Source organism: Varroa jacobsoni, unplaced genomic scaffold, assembly GCF_002532875.2.
Source record: "Varroa jacobsoni isolate VJ856 unplaced genomic scaffold, vjacob_1.0 scaffold_410, whole genome shotgun sequence".
Taxonomy (NCBI): Eukaryota; Metazoa; Arthropoda; class Arachnida; order Mesostigmata; family Varroidae; genus Varroa; species Varroa jacobsoni.
In genome coordinates this window covers 77,277-94,953 of record NW_019213312.1, presented here as the reverse complement: position 1 = coordinate 94,953, position 17,677 = coordinate 77,277, and the positions used below count along the sequence as shown (strand labels likewise).

Genomic DNA, 17,677 nt, shown 5'->3' with positions numbered 1-17,677 from the left:
TTGCGAACTAGAAGCATAAGATATTCCGGTGTGTTCCTGACGTTTCGTATTTCCTTAATTTTTATAACACATAATTCGTGTTCCAGTCTGAGATTTTGTTCGCAATAGGATTATTATCAAGTTAAGGTAATAAGAAAAAAAACCTTTAAAGCCTGGTTTTAATAGAGAAGTAGACAAGGAGTACTTTATATTTCGATTGCATTGTTCGACATATATTTCGACACGGTATCAACAGAATATGAAACCTTGAAAAAAATTTAGGCCAAGTCGTTCGCATGCATGTTACAGATTTCGCGGTTTTTCGAAGTAATCCTCCCCGTGGGAGTCCCGCCCGCCATTTATTCATTCGAGCTCCGCGCCATCCAAATCGACGGAATGTTGTTCAACACATCGCAACTTACGTCAGGTCCGAAAGTAAACGAGAGTTAACTGAATGACAGCCAGCCGCGCTGGTTTCGGAGCGCGACGGTCATCACGTTGATTGGGACACCACGTGGCAGTAGCGCGGTGATATTATATTTCATGATTGAATCTTCGTTTTCGTTTATTAGTCCACAGTAAAGTGCTGCTTGCAGATTATTTTTGGGTGATATGTGACATTGTTGTCTGAGGGTGCTACCGCATTTCAGGAGCTATCCCCTTTGCAATGGTAGTACCAATGTTGGTGCTACTACCAACTTTGAAATACCCCTTGTGAGGAGGAGCTCTTTCGCCCCCCATTGATCGGGCAAAGACCACAGTATCAGTGTGGGCAAATAACATTACGGCTCTGTCGTCTGCTTGAGCTGATGGTTAAAGAGGGCTATCGCTGATGCTGGTTCTATCTTACCCCCTGAACGATTTCTGCGCCAAACGGTTGTCCTACTGCTGCTGCTGCTGCTGCCACTTCGATACAATAGTGGCCTCGGCTATTCCGTTGCCCGTTCGTTGGCTCTCTAGCAGCCGTATACAATGCAACTTTCTCCCAGTGGATATGTTGTCCCGTCATTTACAGGAGCGGACTCATTCTCGGTTATAAAACTGCAGCAGAACAATCAACCCCAGTTGCCCAGCTAAACATACTGTCAAAACCCACACAACTGCAACGAGGATCTCGCAACGGCGAGTCGGAATTCGTCGTTGAGATTTAAAACGCTGTGGTGAAGTGCTCACCACCTTTCCCAGCAGCGTCAAGGCAGACAAACAATGCTTTAAAGGCTACTAAAACCCCCAGGTTCAATTGTCGCCTGCAGCTGACGGGGGTCCTAAAAAGCCATGTGAAGACCTGATACGGAAAGGACGTATTGGTGTTAATGTGAAAAGTAGGAAAAAAAGCGGAATTAAAAAGAAAACGATGGTGAGTGAGTAGAAAACGCGACCACAAAGCCCATGTCACACCAGCCAGTTGCTAATGCGTTCTGAGAGGCAGTAAAGAAGCGGTTCTTGTTCGAATTCATCTATCAATCGGTCCAAACATATAGTGTACACAGTATTTATGTAGTCACTCCGTAACTTACCGTTATTGTTAAATGAATATAGATTTTGCATATATTTCAATAAAGCGAATCTACGAATTATAAATACGTGCTATTAGCGCGATTTTAGTTGGGGTCTGAAGAGGTTGCCCCACGCTATATACCAACGACAGCCAAGCTGAGAGCTCTGGCTTCCTAAATGCTAATTAGAGGCCAGAAAATACTCCGATTTTGGGGCGAGGACCGGGGTAGCATAACGGTCCTCTTCACGTCACGCTTTTTGCTATATCGACTACTAGCATAAGGCGTGGGAGAGTGTTCGAAAGTCAGTGGTGACAGTTTGAAATCGGAACTATTGGGTAGAAGTTTTGCCATTTAGGCGAGGGCGTTAGGGACCGTGAATGGTCCACCTATTTCCGCTCCTTGTCCTACGTTGTCTACACTGATTGTAAAGCTGCTGCTGCTAGCCGCCGCGAGCTGTTAGAGTAGCAACGGTCGATGTCCGGAGCGGACTTGAAGCTTCACCTCCTGTCGCAGCAGGCGAACGGAGTTGGCGGGGCATTCGGTGGCAAAACGACAGTGCGTGCGGGTGCCGGCAACATCGGCGGTAGCAGCAGCATCGGGGGGTTGGCGTGTGGCGGTAACCGTCGACAGGATGTGACCACCCGAGGACTGGAGATGCTCTCCTCAGTCGCGCGAACGCCAGCGCTCTGGCGCGTCTTCGCTGGCCTCGTCTTCTTCGGCGTATGGTTTCTCTTATTCACCGAACTCGAGCACCGCATGCGGACCATCGAGGAGACGAACCAATACATGGGTAAGTCGTGAGTAGATAAACAAACGAGGATGGCTCAAGCAGGTTCAGGAACAATGTTACTATAGGAGGAAATAAAATACTGTAATAGACGGCTGAAAGCCTTTGAAGGTTTGGGGTAAACAATCGATCTAGCAGAACAATCATACCAGCTTCGTACATTTGTTCCTATGGTTAAATCGATTGAAAATCATGAAGAAATCCGTGCCATGCTATGGAATTTCTCTGACCGGAAAATACGGCGATGCTTACTCGTAAAAATAGGCAAAGCAAGTGGATAGATTGCAATGTGCTTGATAATTAATAATGTTGAAGGAGCCATCATCTGACTTGTGTTTTGCTGGAAATGCAGGAAAACGAGCTGGTATCAATTTTTTCCTTTTCTACTTCCCTTCAGTAATTACTTACCTCTAGGGAATCTTTTCATTGTTGGCCTTTTGGAAATTTACCAGAAGAACGTCATTTTTGATCCGCAATACGTTGCCGAAAGGGCGTCGTATAATCGGACACTGTGATCTTTTGCTTGGCCGGCGATGTTGTTTAGGTTGGATCGTGTTGATTTGCAACGTCAAACCTGAGCTGAGCATTTGGGTGTGAAACAGGTGACCACTAATTAGTATTCATTGGTAGAAGTAGTTATCACATAACTACAATCGTAATAATTTATTTTCATTTTTCAATAGCTTTTTCCCTTTAGGTTACCGAACGATATCGAAAGGGGTGTGTAGGCTTATGCCATTGAATCAAAAGCCAAGGACCATTTCTACTATAAATTATTAAATTATTTCAATTATTAAATTCATTCAAACATGTTACAACGGCAGACGAGTGATACAAAGCTGCATCATTCTTAGGCTATTTTGTAATGTCTTTCACCACTTACGTATCGCCTGGTTAGGCCGGTTTAGATTTTGGTCGCATTCTTTCCATCTACAAATGGGTTTTTTCAAATATTTTAAAAAAGATGGTTGATTAAATTTAATTGGACCACTGACACCAAAAAAAAATTCAATATCGCTTATTTTAATATTTAATCTTCTAGAGGAGCTGTAAAAATTGCACAAATCTAAAAGAATGAAGTGCTAGATCAACAATTACATGAGATTATTGCATAGGTATCATATCAATGTGCATTTCCGTATATCATTATAAGGTTGTTTCTTGGATTACTTATTCGTAATAGAAAGCTGCGCATTCGGTGCTGCCAACGCCTTACAATTATTTTTTTGTTCACGTTTGAACTGTCATTTGCAAGCCGCATCGGTATACCATTGTGACATATTTTATATTTTACGTATGGCTCTCTTTCGTTCCGAACAATCAGTTTGAATAAGATGAAGTCATTTGTCCTGGAGTCCTTAAATTTGATACACTTGGTTATCGCTAGGACAAGAACAGCTATAAACATGTACACGGTATCGTATTAGTTATTCAGACATCGTGAACGTTAAATAATAAATTAGATCAAACATAGGGACGTTTATTACTGGTGTTTGTTCTCTGATCCCCATAGTTGGTTCTCTGACCCCGGAAAATGTTACTCTACCTTTGGGGCAAACAGATTTAATATACAGTGTCACTACAAACCCGTTAAATTGACAATAAGGCTCTTACTCTATTTACCTCCCGTTAACGATGACTGGCAAGCGTTTACTGATATTAGTACGGTATTAACGAAGTTCTGCTATATGGTGTTGCAAAATAAGCTCAGCGAGATTGACTACAAGACTAAGCACATTCGATTAACTTCCCTGAACAAATACATCATTTGTGCTCTAAATTTGATGTTTGAGAGTAACTTGCTCGATTGATCAATGCTTCAATCGATACTTCAGTTATTATATAGTACTACCATATATATATATATAATAAAAAATATGCTACTATCACAATCACTGCAATATTTGAGATGCAGAATATATTCTGAGTGGTGAAAGCTTTAGAAGTTCTTTAAATTACTTTCTTTTTGACTAAACTCTACTAGCGATATAGATTTGTCCACTAGGCGGGAAATCAAACGTCTTAATGGGAGCCTGAAAGTTTAGTAGCAAAGATCTGCATGTATTAGAGTGATCCTGGCATAGTCTAAATACCAGGTAATTTTGTACGATCTTTCCTACTGTCGATTTCCAATACCGAACCGGCTGAATCTACATGCGATTCACTACATGCACTTACAGTTATCAGTGAATTAATTACGCAAGTGCTATAGTACTATAGAGTGCAAACGTGCTTGTACAGGATCAAAAAAGTACCATAAAGTTACGTAAGGCGTAACTATGCTATGGCTAGAGAGCAAAGATTCGAGTCAATGATATATACATATATATTGAAAATATGATGGGACCCTGCGATATTTCGAAATAGTGCCATTTCTGAGGTAAGTCTATTAAGACAAATCGCGAAATATATCCGAACTGACTATTCTTATTATAAACGTTTACCGATACTTACGAGCTAATATATTCTCAAGGTTATCCTATCTGTAATATCCTTTTTTAGCCCAAATAAAAACTGCAATAAAGCAATTTTAATTACTATATTGTTTTATCGAGCCTATGCTTGGTGAATTTGTGCCTACTCATTTCAGCATGTGGCGGGTTGGCGTATTTGCTTGCGCTGAATAGGTTTTATTCGGCTCAATATTAACATCAAAATGGATATTTGATTTCAGGGAAAATGCTGGCTCGATTAAACTTCAATCGTTTCCCCGTTCTGGGAGAACCGTCTTCTCAAACAGAAGACATGGACGATTCGCTCGGGCTTCCGCTTAAAACATTCGACAATCAGGTAATTAATATTCCACTTCCATTAATGTGAGATCAGCGAAGTATAACTTATTACCTTTTGCTTTCTGCCATACGAATTCATAGATTCATATGTAAAAATTATGCGTCCAAACGGATTTTGCCTGTAGCCGAACGAAACCGTAATGGTACGGTGAAGAATTAGGCGAGAGCTGATAATCACGTAACATAGTGTGGCGCTAATATCTGTGCTTACGATGATCAATGCCGCACCTGAAATGATACTAGATTATAGTCGAAATAGGCTTTGTAGAGATTAAACTATTCGTATAGAATGGCCTTTGTCCTTTAATAGCACCCCATAGATAAACCTGTAAAGTAAAAAACACAAACTGGCTTAATTCTTGTTATAAGTATATTCTATATGCGTATATTGAAACGGTACACCATTACTCGCTTCAGATATTTCTGTTAGAATTATTTTTATATGAAATTAATGTATCCGTTTCCGTACACTGGGTTTCAATTTTAGCTCCCGTCTTCTGATCGCATTATCCACTGAATTCACATCTTTTTGTAACGTTCCGGCTACAGTTGGTTTAAATGGCACTCATTTCTCTAAATACAGTTTCTTACCAGCCGCCCGTATATAGTTATAACAGTAATATCCGCTAGGTGTTGTTTGCGTTATAAAAGGATCTCGTTGTGTTGCTAGTCCACTTAGGCATTTGGACATTGGTATATAGCGAAAAACATTTTTAGCCACACAAGGCTTGACAATCCTTGATTAATCCATTTGCCTCGTTTTCTCTGAGGTGTGCGATGCTGTCTCGTTGAAGTTGCTCTCGCTGCGTTCAGGGTTGTTATCCTTATTTATATGAGATGGTCGTTTGGTCGATAGAGACTTCAACTCAACGACTAAACGCATCACATGAACCTTTTTCTATTACAAACTTTAAAGTTTTACCTAAACACAAAATTAATAGACTTTCTCGATAGTAGTTACTTGCGTCACCCAGTTTTCGTTATAGATCTTGCTCCATTTATGAAATGGCAGAACATATATTTTCCTTAAATCTGTCCATCGCGCGTAGATTCTTCTAATGGACCTTATCTTCTACATACCTTCACAAAAAAATCGAGCGCAGTTATGTCACATGATGTGGGGGCATTCGATGGCAATCTGCCTGTTACAAAAAAGCCCGAGGTTATTCCGCGAACAAAGGTTATAGTTATCTCTAACAAGAACTAGTGATAGCTACGAATAAGAATAAGAACTAGTAATGACATGCTCCACCAGACAGAGATAGCGCAAAATATATGCGCGCTATTGCTTTTTATGAAGGTACCTCAAAATTAAAGTATACTGCAACAATCGCGGAAAGTGGACAAGCTCAACAGTGCTGCCGTTCCATAGACAGATGTATGCGAAAAAGTGGTCCAAAAACTGGCTAAAGCGAACAACTGCTCGAAAGAGAGCGAAGGGAGTTTAACTTACTAAGGATTTATTAACGCAAGATCATTAACTAAATAAGGTTTGCAATGAGGAAAGATTTCCATACGTCGTTCGTCGTGCCACCCTAAAGTTTCTCCCGTCCTTAAATCAGACTACCATATCGTGCACGTCATATGTAAACAGGTTAAAACAGAGCATGCGTCACAGCAGTCAGCTACTGCCGCAACTTCGGGCCAACATTCTGCTGCGTCTCGCCCCTACATCACTGCCCGCTTCCATTTATGGCGTGTGTCAATTTTATCCTCAAAATCATCACGTATCGATCTAATGACACAGACGATAGCTTGTTCTATAAACGGAAGTTCTTTAATAGCATTTATCTCTAATTTATAACCAGCGACACGATTGTTTTCAGCGTATAACTATCAAAGTCATCAAAAATTGCATTTGCTGAGCGGGTAGATACCGGTCCGTCTACTTGCATGACGGTAGAATAGTTGTTTTTAAGTGGCGTTGCTTTAATTAGTAGATTCCAATCGATGCTAAATCTTTTCAGGATCACCGTTAGAAGAAAACTGGCCACGTCGGTCAATTATGAGCGTCAAGTACAAACGTACGACCGTCGTGTTTCCGTGAATCAAGTATATGTTGTAGATGAAAATTTAAATTTTGGTAACAGGGAATGCATTGTTGACTAACCGTTCCACGTGTAACATAGATAGCTGCTGTCGCGCGTTCAAAGGAAACAGGTTCACTGTATTTCTGTAGGAAAGTTAAGAGAAATTGCCCCCAGTGCGATATGCGCCTGCACCGAGTTTGAGACCTATGCGTCCAAAGAATGTAAAATTGGATTAATGAAGAACTTCTCTTACTGCTTACTGTTTTATGCTTACCGAATCTAAATAACTTTGATCGGTTTATTGACGATATTTACTAGATTCTGCGACTTGTGCGTACGAGGCTGAAAAAAACGGTTCATAATTAAGATTTCTTTTGCCCCTTGCGGAACCTTCGCTGTAAATAGAATCGCCTTAGTAATTCGGTCTATGAGTTCTATATTAAACAAAGTTCTCTTTTTTTGATAGTCTTCATATATATATATATGATTTTTTTTCCAAACAAAATTTTCGATATTCTTTTCCTTGTAAACACGAGACGAATTGCAGTTGTTGAAATAAATGATGTTGATCATTCGGTATCGGCTTGTTTTTTAGGTTATTATCTATAATCGGGTCCCGAAAACTGCATCCACATCGTTCACCGGCGTCGCGTATGACCTTTGCGCTAAAAACAGATTCTTTGTGCTACACATTAATACGAGCCGAAACATGCATATTATGTCTGTCGCAGACCAGATGAGGTATATCTATTAATGTGTTTATGCTATTTATGACATTGTACAAGTTGCTATAGCTGCTAATTGAAGGTTAGCACTGATTGGCTAAAATTAATATTTATAATTTAAAATCAATATTAATAATTTTAGTGTGTAAATACTAAATAACAGAGTTAATCAATTATTTCTTTGTATTAATACATTAGAGGGCCTGCATTGAATTTTAGGCTGAATTTTCCTTGTCATTCCTACGTTAGCAACATGTGTTGAAATGATTCTTTGTATAATGGAGTGCATATGTTGCGAATCGTTGCAGTCATGTTCAACAGCGTTGGCCAAACTGAAAAAAATATATAATCAAAGAGAGAAAAAATTGACTTTATCGAAGCGCAAGAAATTTTAAAAAAAAACTTGTAGTTACCGCTACCGTCTACTAAAATGATGAATAGTTGTTTTTGAACGATCACGACAGCCACCAGACGCAACCCTGTAGGACAAATAGCAGTTTTTGACAATTTTAACCGTGAACGGTTCTGATATTTTATACCGCTATTTCAGAGCTGTTACTTTCCAGGCTCAAGCTACTAGAAGGCTCATTCCTACTGTCATTTGCAGGTATTCTGTAAATATTTCACAATGGGAAGCGATGAAACCATCGATATATCACGGTCACGTTGCATTTCTGGATTTCGCCCGTTTCGGGATGCCGCCGCCGATTTACATTAACATCGTTCGGGAGCCGCTCGAGAGACTCGTGAGTATCATATAAACTAGACATGATTCTAGTTTTGGATCACTCACGGACTGAATGCCTCAAATTTGCAGCCTTATCACGGGTATTGGCTGTTAATTACTGCGAATGGGCTTTCAACGAGATCTTTTGGAAGAAAGATGCTTTAGAAATAGATTCGATTTAGCTCCCTCGGTGCTTGTGCTTTGGCACTAATATACTTACAGCGTCCTCACCACGATGCTTGTAACGATTTATTTTTGATTTAATTCTTAGCTAGCTTAAACAAGGCCCATATACGTATATATGTTTCAATAATTAATGATTCAGCTTTATTAAAACCACTCGTTTGACACTTACAACACATATAGCATATGTAATATTGCTGACGAATATAACATTAAACAGCACATAATTGTAACAGATGCAAGAACAGGCACATGTACCTCTAGTAGCCTACGAAGAAGCTACCTCCAAAGTAAAGCTATTGGGCCATTTTGCAATAGGTGAGTTATTATTACTTTCTACGCAACGGTGATGATTTTCGGCCTCATCTTCAACGACGGCGTAGCGGCGATAAGCGCACATTTGACGAATGCGTTCGACAACAAGGCCAGGACTGCTCTGAAGACAAAATGTGGCTGCAAATACCCTTCTTTTGTGGACATGCTCCAACATGTTGGCAGCCTGGTAGTAGATGGGCTCTCGAACAAGCTAAGAACAACTTGATCAATAAATATCTACTGGTAAGTATTGCACGATCAACGTATCAATGCATATATTCGATTTGATTGCTATTGTTAGTCAGCTGTTTTTGCTAAAAATTATTTTTTCTTTTCGTGTAGTTTAGTTTAGAAAGGAAACAGTTTTATTTTGCAAGTAATAATAACGGTATTGAAAGTGGGGGATGTTCGATATTTTCGATCCTGACTTCATTTTTATTTTTAAAAAGGTATATTTTTTTCAACACATTATTATAACGATTGTCAACATCTTATGTGCTGTAGACTTGCTATAAAATTAACTATTTACTTCGATTTACATTTAAGGTCGGAACAACTGAACAACTTCAGGACTTTGTGGATATATTGGAAATCGTATTGCCTCGATTTTTTCGAGGCGCCTCGAAACATTTTCAGTTAGGTAGGCGTTTAGGTTTATTTTGTTTTTATTAAAAGAATGCTTAAGGCAATCTACTGCTACTGATTTATAAATAAAACACATTCATTCTTTATTTTATTATCCTAGATTAAATTGACTGTGCAATCATGTTTTGGCACGCACTTGCGTGTTATAGCCAAATCATACTATTTTTTTTGTATCAAGATATCTATATCTTGATAGTGTTCATTTTATATAAGTACCGAAAACTTTTTTCAAAAAAAAAACACAAAAGTTTTTTCAAGATGTAAGACATGGGATTTGACAGTTAGCAATAAAATGGTACTAATAATAGTCGTCAACTTACTTTTCACTAGTTACATGTGATCTAGAGGTGATTTCTAGCGCAATCAGCGTAGATTTTCAAATGTATGATGATCAGTGTGGCTCAACTACGGAGTGTTTGCGATAACTTCTATAACATTCATTTATTGAGAAGTTAGCTTTATGCGCGCGCTGTTTTCCAGTAGATAGACATGTAGGCCTTACTGCAGTTCGACCAAAATAATATCGTGCGATGGCGCAATAACATGCTGTTACATTTAAGTATAGCATAACTACAGCAACGTTCACTATTGAAGGCAGCTATATACAAAGTCTATTAGTATCAAGTATTCTACCGCACCCACCAAAATGATTGCCTGTACTCTCTCATACTTACGACTTTTATTTTTCATGCCTTGAGATGGCAATTTACATAATTTATCTTCATTTGCTGGTTCCAGGCAACAAATCTCACTTACGAAAGACCGCCAATAAGAAGGCCGTATCAGCAGACACCGTCGCTCTAATCAAGCAATGGCCCATCTATGAACTCGAATCAGAATTCTACGAGTTTGCCAAAAGGCACTTCAATCTTATCAAGGAGAAACTGAACGGAGAGCAGGGAGCTCAGCAATTTTTCTTCGAGAAGATCCGACCTAAGAAACATTGGTAGGGTAAGTCCGGCCTAAAATTGAGCCTCTAACAACGTCAAGCGGCCATACAACAATCTTGTCTTCTGATAAACATAAACCACTACTACCGCTCCTGTATAAAATGTCGTGAGAGGGTCCGCTTCATGGTATGAAAGCGTTTGGGATGAAAAGACTGACCTAGACGACAGTGAACCTGCACAAACTCTTTTTCTGTAAAATATTATGGCAGATTATTCTGTTGCCATTTGAATATCGATCTCCTTTGTGATAAGGCTATAATCATATGCGCCTACAGTAATAAAAAATACTAAAAAAAACGTTGAAGAAAGGATTATTTGGGGGGGCGCCATTGTAGACTAGTTTTGTTGGATAGCAATCTCTGGTTAATTAACCACTGGGCGATACTGACTGCACACAGCCTGGCTAGACATCGAACACACTTCGTTGAATGAGTTTATATTAACGAAGAAAGTTCGTAATGGTGACCTTATGACCAAAAAAACTGTATCATTTTTGTATAAACACGGATAATTAATAATTAAGCGAAATGCCTGTAGCCTATCAACAGACATTGGCATTGAATACATGGACCGAAAGGAGAAAAAGAAGAAGTTGGAAGCTTTAAGAGCTTCAAACAATGAAGTAAACACGGCACTGTAAAGGCACCGCGTCATTGTTTCAAAGGTTCAAGGTACCCATAGGGCTTTCAAATACGGTTTCCAGTTCCCAATACCGTTGTTTCTACCATATGGTGAATTATATGCTCTTATATTACTTTAGATTATGAAAGCAAGGGATGGAGACAATTGTATGTCATTTTTAGCATCTTTCGAATGCAGAATATTGCAACCATTCTGACACAAGTACGAACGTTTTCTCGTATTGATTTTGCTGTTCAGTTTTTTCACATTAAGACTCATGTCTTAACTTTGAAGAATTCTTTCTTGTTGAAAGGAGATAGAGGAGGAACGACATCTACACTTACCTAGTTTCTTGTTTATAGTAAGTACGTGACTCGAAATTTTCGTGTTCGTGATACATCGTCGTGCCATAGAACACTCTTCACCTTTTTACCTATATTAACGTACCCGTATAACATATTTAAAGGCATCCGCTTTTAATTTCCCGATATGCTGCAGTATGAGAAGATAGCGTCAATACGTCCTGCTATATAAGCCATTTCTCTCTTTAAAAAAGAATCACATATGAATAGATGAAAGGCTCTTAAAAAACTCGTAGCGGCAACACCATGTCTGCGTCCGTTCGTACGGAGTCGTACTTTAATTTGTTGTTTCACCTAATATTGTGTGAGAGTGTGAGAGGCTATTAGAAAATAGCGAATTTCATGGGGAGTAGCGGAAAGGCATAGAGTGAAGACGTTTCCCAATTTCTCATAGGTTGACAGTGGCAACTGTATCGTGCGCCGATTTATGATGGCCACATATTAAAGACGATAGGTCTCAGAAGTCGTACACCCAGTCTACAGGTTGACTTATGTCTTTCATATTATGATACATCATTATAACGGATACGTCGTAACGACAGACCGCAACGGATTAAACTGCTATTACCAATAATTATATTCCGTATCAATGTCATTGCCGTATTACATGTAGCGGATATTGGCTCTGGTGAATGAATAAACACTATTTATTCAAGAGCGACTTGAATAGCTGAAATGGGGCTACACGAAAAGGGTATTCACATATATATAACTGTCAAAAATATAGGAATTTCTGGAGAAACTCCTTCGGGATAATAACTTAACCAAGTCATAAATAACCCATATACTAAAACTCGTCTTGGCCGCATCGCACAATGATTTTTATTTAGATAGATGTGAGGAAAAAATTGTCAGCATCCAAGCACCCATACAATGTAAAGACAGAGTTACTGGAAAATTAGAGGAGATATCATTGCAAAACATAAATTATTGTGAGACAATGGAACCGATGGCACCCTGTAACGAATCAAGTGAACCTTCAAAGGAATTTATGTCTTTCAAATAAGACTAATATAGGTATCCTCATCAATACCATTGTATTTTCCTAAAATCCAAATCTACTAGCAACCAGCCACTTCAGTCACAACGATGATGACTGATCGCATAAGCGTTAGCTGTTCGCGAATAATTCACAGAAGCACATGAACAACACTAAGAACACTACAATGTTCTTTCGACAAACGTTCCCATGCTATGCTTGTAACGGCATCTGTTCATGTTAATGGACGTTGCAACGGTTACCAATTGTAGCATAAATGTTCGCTTAAGATTCTTAGCGATTAAAGTGTTTATAGAGTTATAAGCGATGACTAGTTATGTTGTGCTACGTGTTTTTATAATTCCTTTTAAACTACTTGTTCTAGAACCACTATTTTCTCTAAATCGGCCAAAATAATAATATTTTTGTAGTACGTATTAGAGTCTATTCGTTTGCATACGATGCCAAGTTTTGCCTTGTCTGCGCCATATCAGTTTTCGGTTTGTTCTTTACTCTCTCTTACGCCTGAACCTCGGGGTTCTTGTGAAAAAAAAATCGAAAATGATTTTACGGAAGACACTAACTAACGTGGAATTACGTTACGAGAGCTAAGTTCTATTTATCTTGGAGGCTGGAGGAACGGACGGCTTTGTTAGCAATACTGAAATGTGGTAGAAACTGATTTGGCTACATGTGCGTTTCTTAGTTACTCCCAAATCCCATGGAACGACAAAGGCGTTCAAAATGAAACACACCTTTTTTATTTAAAAAAAAATGAAGTATCTCAAATTGCTGACTGCAGTTGTTATCGATATGATACTGGGGTGGATACGTGTTTGTGTCGATACGCCTTAAGCAACCGAAAATTTATTATCAACGGATATGTTCCGATTAGCATTTCCCGCTGTCGAGTTAACTACCAGTCTTTCACTAGGGCGCGTGTCGCAGTACTTTCTCGCTTATCTAATACCTGTGTACGTTACTTTTACATTGCTTTACGGAGAAAAACTGGCTAAGTTTATCTGGAGATTGATCCCATCGCCAATTGATACCAGGAACAGCTCTAACTGGGAGAGAGAGCAATATTCCCCCTGTATGACAAGGACAAACTACGAGACATGTGTAGTGGCACGCATCTCTATACTTATATAATAATAACCTATAACCAAACAAAGGACAATCACGCCCGCAACAATCACATACAAACTCATTATATTATAACTAATTATATATGTATATTATATATTGTTGTTTCTAATGATATTGAATAATATATATGTATACACGATACCGACGCCAACAACCGACCATTTACGAGACGCATAATGACCAGAGGAAGCATAAGTCAAAATGTGGCTTGACAAGAAACGATAGGGGAATAGGTATCCACTTCTGTATGTAGGTGATAGAAGAACGGCTTTTAGCAAAATCTGTTAGATTAGAAATAAATATTTTTCATTACTACCACATGGAATCGTCAATGGTAGTTACAGCTGTAGCCCTAACATAGACTTTCAAGCATGAAGTAAAATTGTCGCTTGTTGTTGACGCACACTGCATACGTCAATAGTGATGTCGACGCGTGACTGTTACTGCGATAACACACACGACTTCCGTACGTTTCGCCGCTTCAAAACTAGCACATTCATACTTATCCATTAGATAATGTGCAGACGAAATTGACGTCAACATGTATATAATTTACCGCATAGGCGAAAAAAAAAAAGAAAAAAAAAAACAAAATATATACTCACATGGTTTTTGTCGTGCGAGATAAATCAAGTCACTTCCTAACATGCGATGAGCTATGGTGAATTTAATAAGACGAGATGCAAAAAGGACTCTGTTTGCGGTCTTTAACTAAACTAGTCAGCAAATATGCTTTATGGTTCTTAGTAGGCTTTCGGCGGCAGCATCGCTCTATGCTTCACGCCGTTTCAGGCTGATGCCAAATTGTAAATATTCACTTGCCTTCCTTTTCAACTGCGAGGGGTAATAGCATCGAACATTTTGTCGCCGTTTTTTACATGTACAGATCTGTTTAATTTTGTTGTTCAAATCGCCACTTCATCCACGCTCGTTGAAATGAATAAATGCCTTGCATCTATACACTCATTGTATTGTATGAGAACAGCTAGGAGAACAAAAGGAACAATAATAAATTTCGAATGTAATCCCCGAAGGTGTTTTCTTCGTTCATGCGCTCAAAATTCTCAAGCTTAAATTATTTGCAGACGTGACTAAACTCGTACATACAGTTTGCCCAATCTTCGCTTAGTATGACACATTTTACATTTGAAATAATGGCACTTACCAAGCAAACATCCGTTCTTCGCATGAATACAGAGGACTTTTAAGGCTTTATTTAACTGCGTGGAAACTCAGAGAACTTCTTCCGCCGAGCCTTATAGGACCTCGAGGTTATATGAAAGGCACTTGAAGCTTGCCTGCCCTCACCATGAACATGCTTCACGTATGACGATTGCTAGTCCAGCGGTTCATCAGATGCCCAACGCATGGACAACACGACATACCGAGTGCTGCAAATATGAACTATCGATCGCCAAGTTAAACTGTAGCAGTTAAAATAGTGCAATTCGTTTTCGTGGACGTAACAGCACGTTCGTGACGTTGGACCGTTCTCGAGTGTGTAAGCCCAGAAAGTACTGGTTATTGTCTTCGGTTCCAGTGAGACAGAGGTCATTCCTTGACCTTTCTATATTGCTGCTAGGCACCAACAATTGGATAAAATGGGGAACGCCAAACGCGGCTAGGACGCACTGCGCGCTGCATGCGTCTATCTCTATTGTAACCTATAGAATGGAGCTATCGCTGTGCAGAGGAGAAGATGGCAATCGCACCGATCATTTTACCTAATGAATACTTGTTGCACATGTAGTTATGAGGCGCGTGTGTAACAACACTGAAACAGGCAATTTCATGACGAAATGATCGGTCGCAGGTACACATTAACTTATTCAACTAATCAGTACAACAGTATAGTAATATAGCTGCGAGAATTCGAAAACTCAATACCCAATAAGGCGCCAGACTCGATATATTTTCCAAGCATGATCGCGTTAAAACCTGCCACCCATAGGAACCAGTTACAATAGACACATAATGTTTAATGTAAGGGAAATAGCACTCTACCTAAATATTTTCACACAACAAGGTATAGCGATCAGCGATATATTTTATCGAACGCTACTCTGAAACGTTTTGATAACAAACAATGGCTTATGCACTGCATGCTGAGGTAAGCCTGCAACTAAATATGAGCACTCCCATTTCACACGTGTTCGCCAGACTCGGAAATCCATCGTCGTAAATATCATGATTTGGGCAAATACGACAGGATCGAGAACAGAGATTTACAACGAAACAGGGTCATTTCTACAGTGTGAGTTCCCGTATAATCAATAACTAAAGGACCTCCATTGCGAGTACTTCTCCTCTCGATACCCTCCATTGCCCTAAACTAAGCAATCACCAGCATCACAAAACAGCGACGATTACAGAGAAAAACTAATTACTGTAGATATATGGTGAACACAACGTTGAATATATAAAGGAGCCATACGATTTGTAACCGGGTGCCGAAGGAACTGGTTGACAGTACCGAGGTCTTGTGTAGAGTCAGCGGACAGAAGGCCATTGCCGACACGATGTTCTATTGAGGAGTATGATACGATTACTTCAGTGGAACCGTTGTGCGTTAATCTTTCTCGCAGAAAGTATCCGTGAAATCAGGCTATTTATTAAGAGCGCCCAAATCGGCGAACAAAACTATAGTACCCCAATAAAGTGATTGGATTGATCGGACGATATGATAATAATGTCGGTAAATAACTAAACGATGTAATGGCGAGTATATATAGACAGAAAAGAAGTTAATAAAAATAGTAAAAAAATATATGAGTTACTAATTTAAAGTTTTATCCAAACGTTGTCTTCATTTATGCCAGTAGAAACAACAAGTACGTGTGTGTGTGTCTGTGTGTGTGTGGTCCTCAAAAACATTTCAAACACTGCTTAGCATTTAGTACTAAGGATACCTTCTTGAAACTGTAGATTCATTGAAGAAAAAAAAATTAAAAATGCTCTCGAAAACGAACTGATTTTTTTTTTATTTACTTGATTTTTTTCGCAAAATTGGTAGAGGTGGCAATTCTAACTTGACATCTGACCAAATGTTTTCACAGAAAAAAAACCTGTGAATCTTAAGAAACCAAATTCGTTCATGGCATACTAGGAAGGTCGCAATCGTTGGTCGAATTTCTCAAATCGACAAATGTGTCAGTCGACTTTGTAATGGAACTACCCGGAACAACTACAGATATAAACTATGTCATGTAAATTTGCCGTAAAAATAAAAAGGAAAATTAATGCGTGAATATAATGAGTAGTGCAGTAAAATCTTTTTTCTTAAAAGGATTATAATATGGTCAGTATGAAATAAATAAGTCTTGTTACCGGCCGCCATGTAAATAAATAATTGTTTACTTGCTAATCTTTCAATACTTTTATAGTGAAACTATCACCATCGGTTTTTGTTTTCGTTATCAGATTTTGTATATCTTTGCGGTAAAGATGCTACAAAATCCTAACATCAGGCCAGGCCAAAGCATCGTGTATGCTAAGTAAATGTTTTACGCCCTAAATAAATGTAAAGCGTTGCTTCATACGACTAGCCTCCTCTACACTTCTTCTATCTAATGTTTATATCCTCGTGTATATATATATATCGTATATATATAAATGTTTCGCATCCTCGTGAAGGGCTCTCAATGGCAATGGGACGCATTCAAGCTTCTACTAAATATCTGCATTTTTTTCTATAAGTCTTATAAAGATAATATATGATAGCATTAATGAAAAAATAAATAATCATGTTGTTTAGGACACTAACAGCATTCATACGCAAGTTTAGCCTCCAAATCGATTTTAGAATTCACCGTTTCTTCGAAAAGTTCTTTTATCTGTTACCCTAGCAGTCCTACCATTTATATACCTGGATAGAGAAACATAAGGCTATTATGAAAGGATATTTTCCTGTTAACACATGCTATAGAAACTATAT

General features: G+C 38.8%; 1 protein-coding gene across 1 annotated transcript; it reads left to right on the top strand.

The window, feature by feature from the left end:
• Positions 1 to 368: 368 nt before the first annotated feature.
• Positions 369 to 16,535, top strand: LOC111260210 (heparan sulfate 2-O-sulfotransferase 1). The gene is made up of 7 exons (XM_022832784.2): positions 369 to 2,268; positions 4,940 to 5,055; positions 7,683 to 7,828; positions 8,420 to 8,558; positions 9,041 to 9,280; positions 9,584 to 9,677; positions 10,421 to 16,535. Exons 1-7 carry the CDS (start codon positions 1,953 to 1,955, stop codon positions 10,630 to 10,632), a joined length of 1,263 nt encoding a protein of 420 aa, XP_022688519.1. The 5' UTR covers positions 369 to 1,952; the 3' UTR covers positions 10,633 to 16,535.
• The last annotated feature ends 1,142 nt before the right edge of the window (positions 16,536 to 17,677 follow it).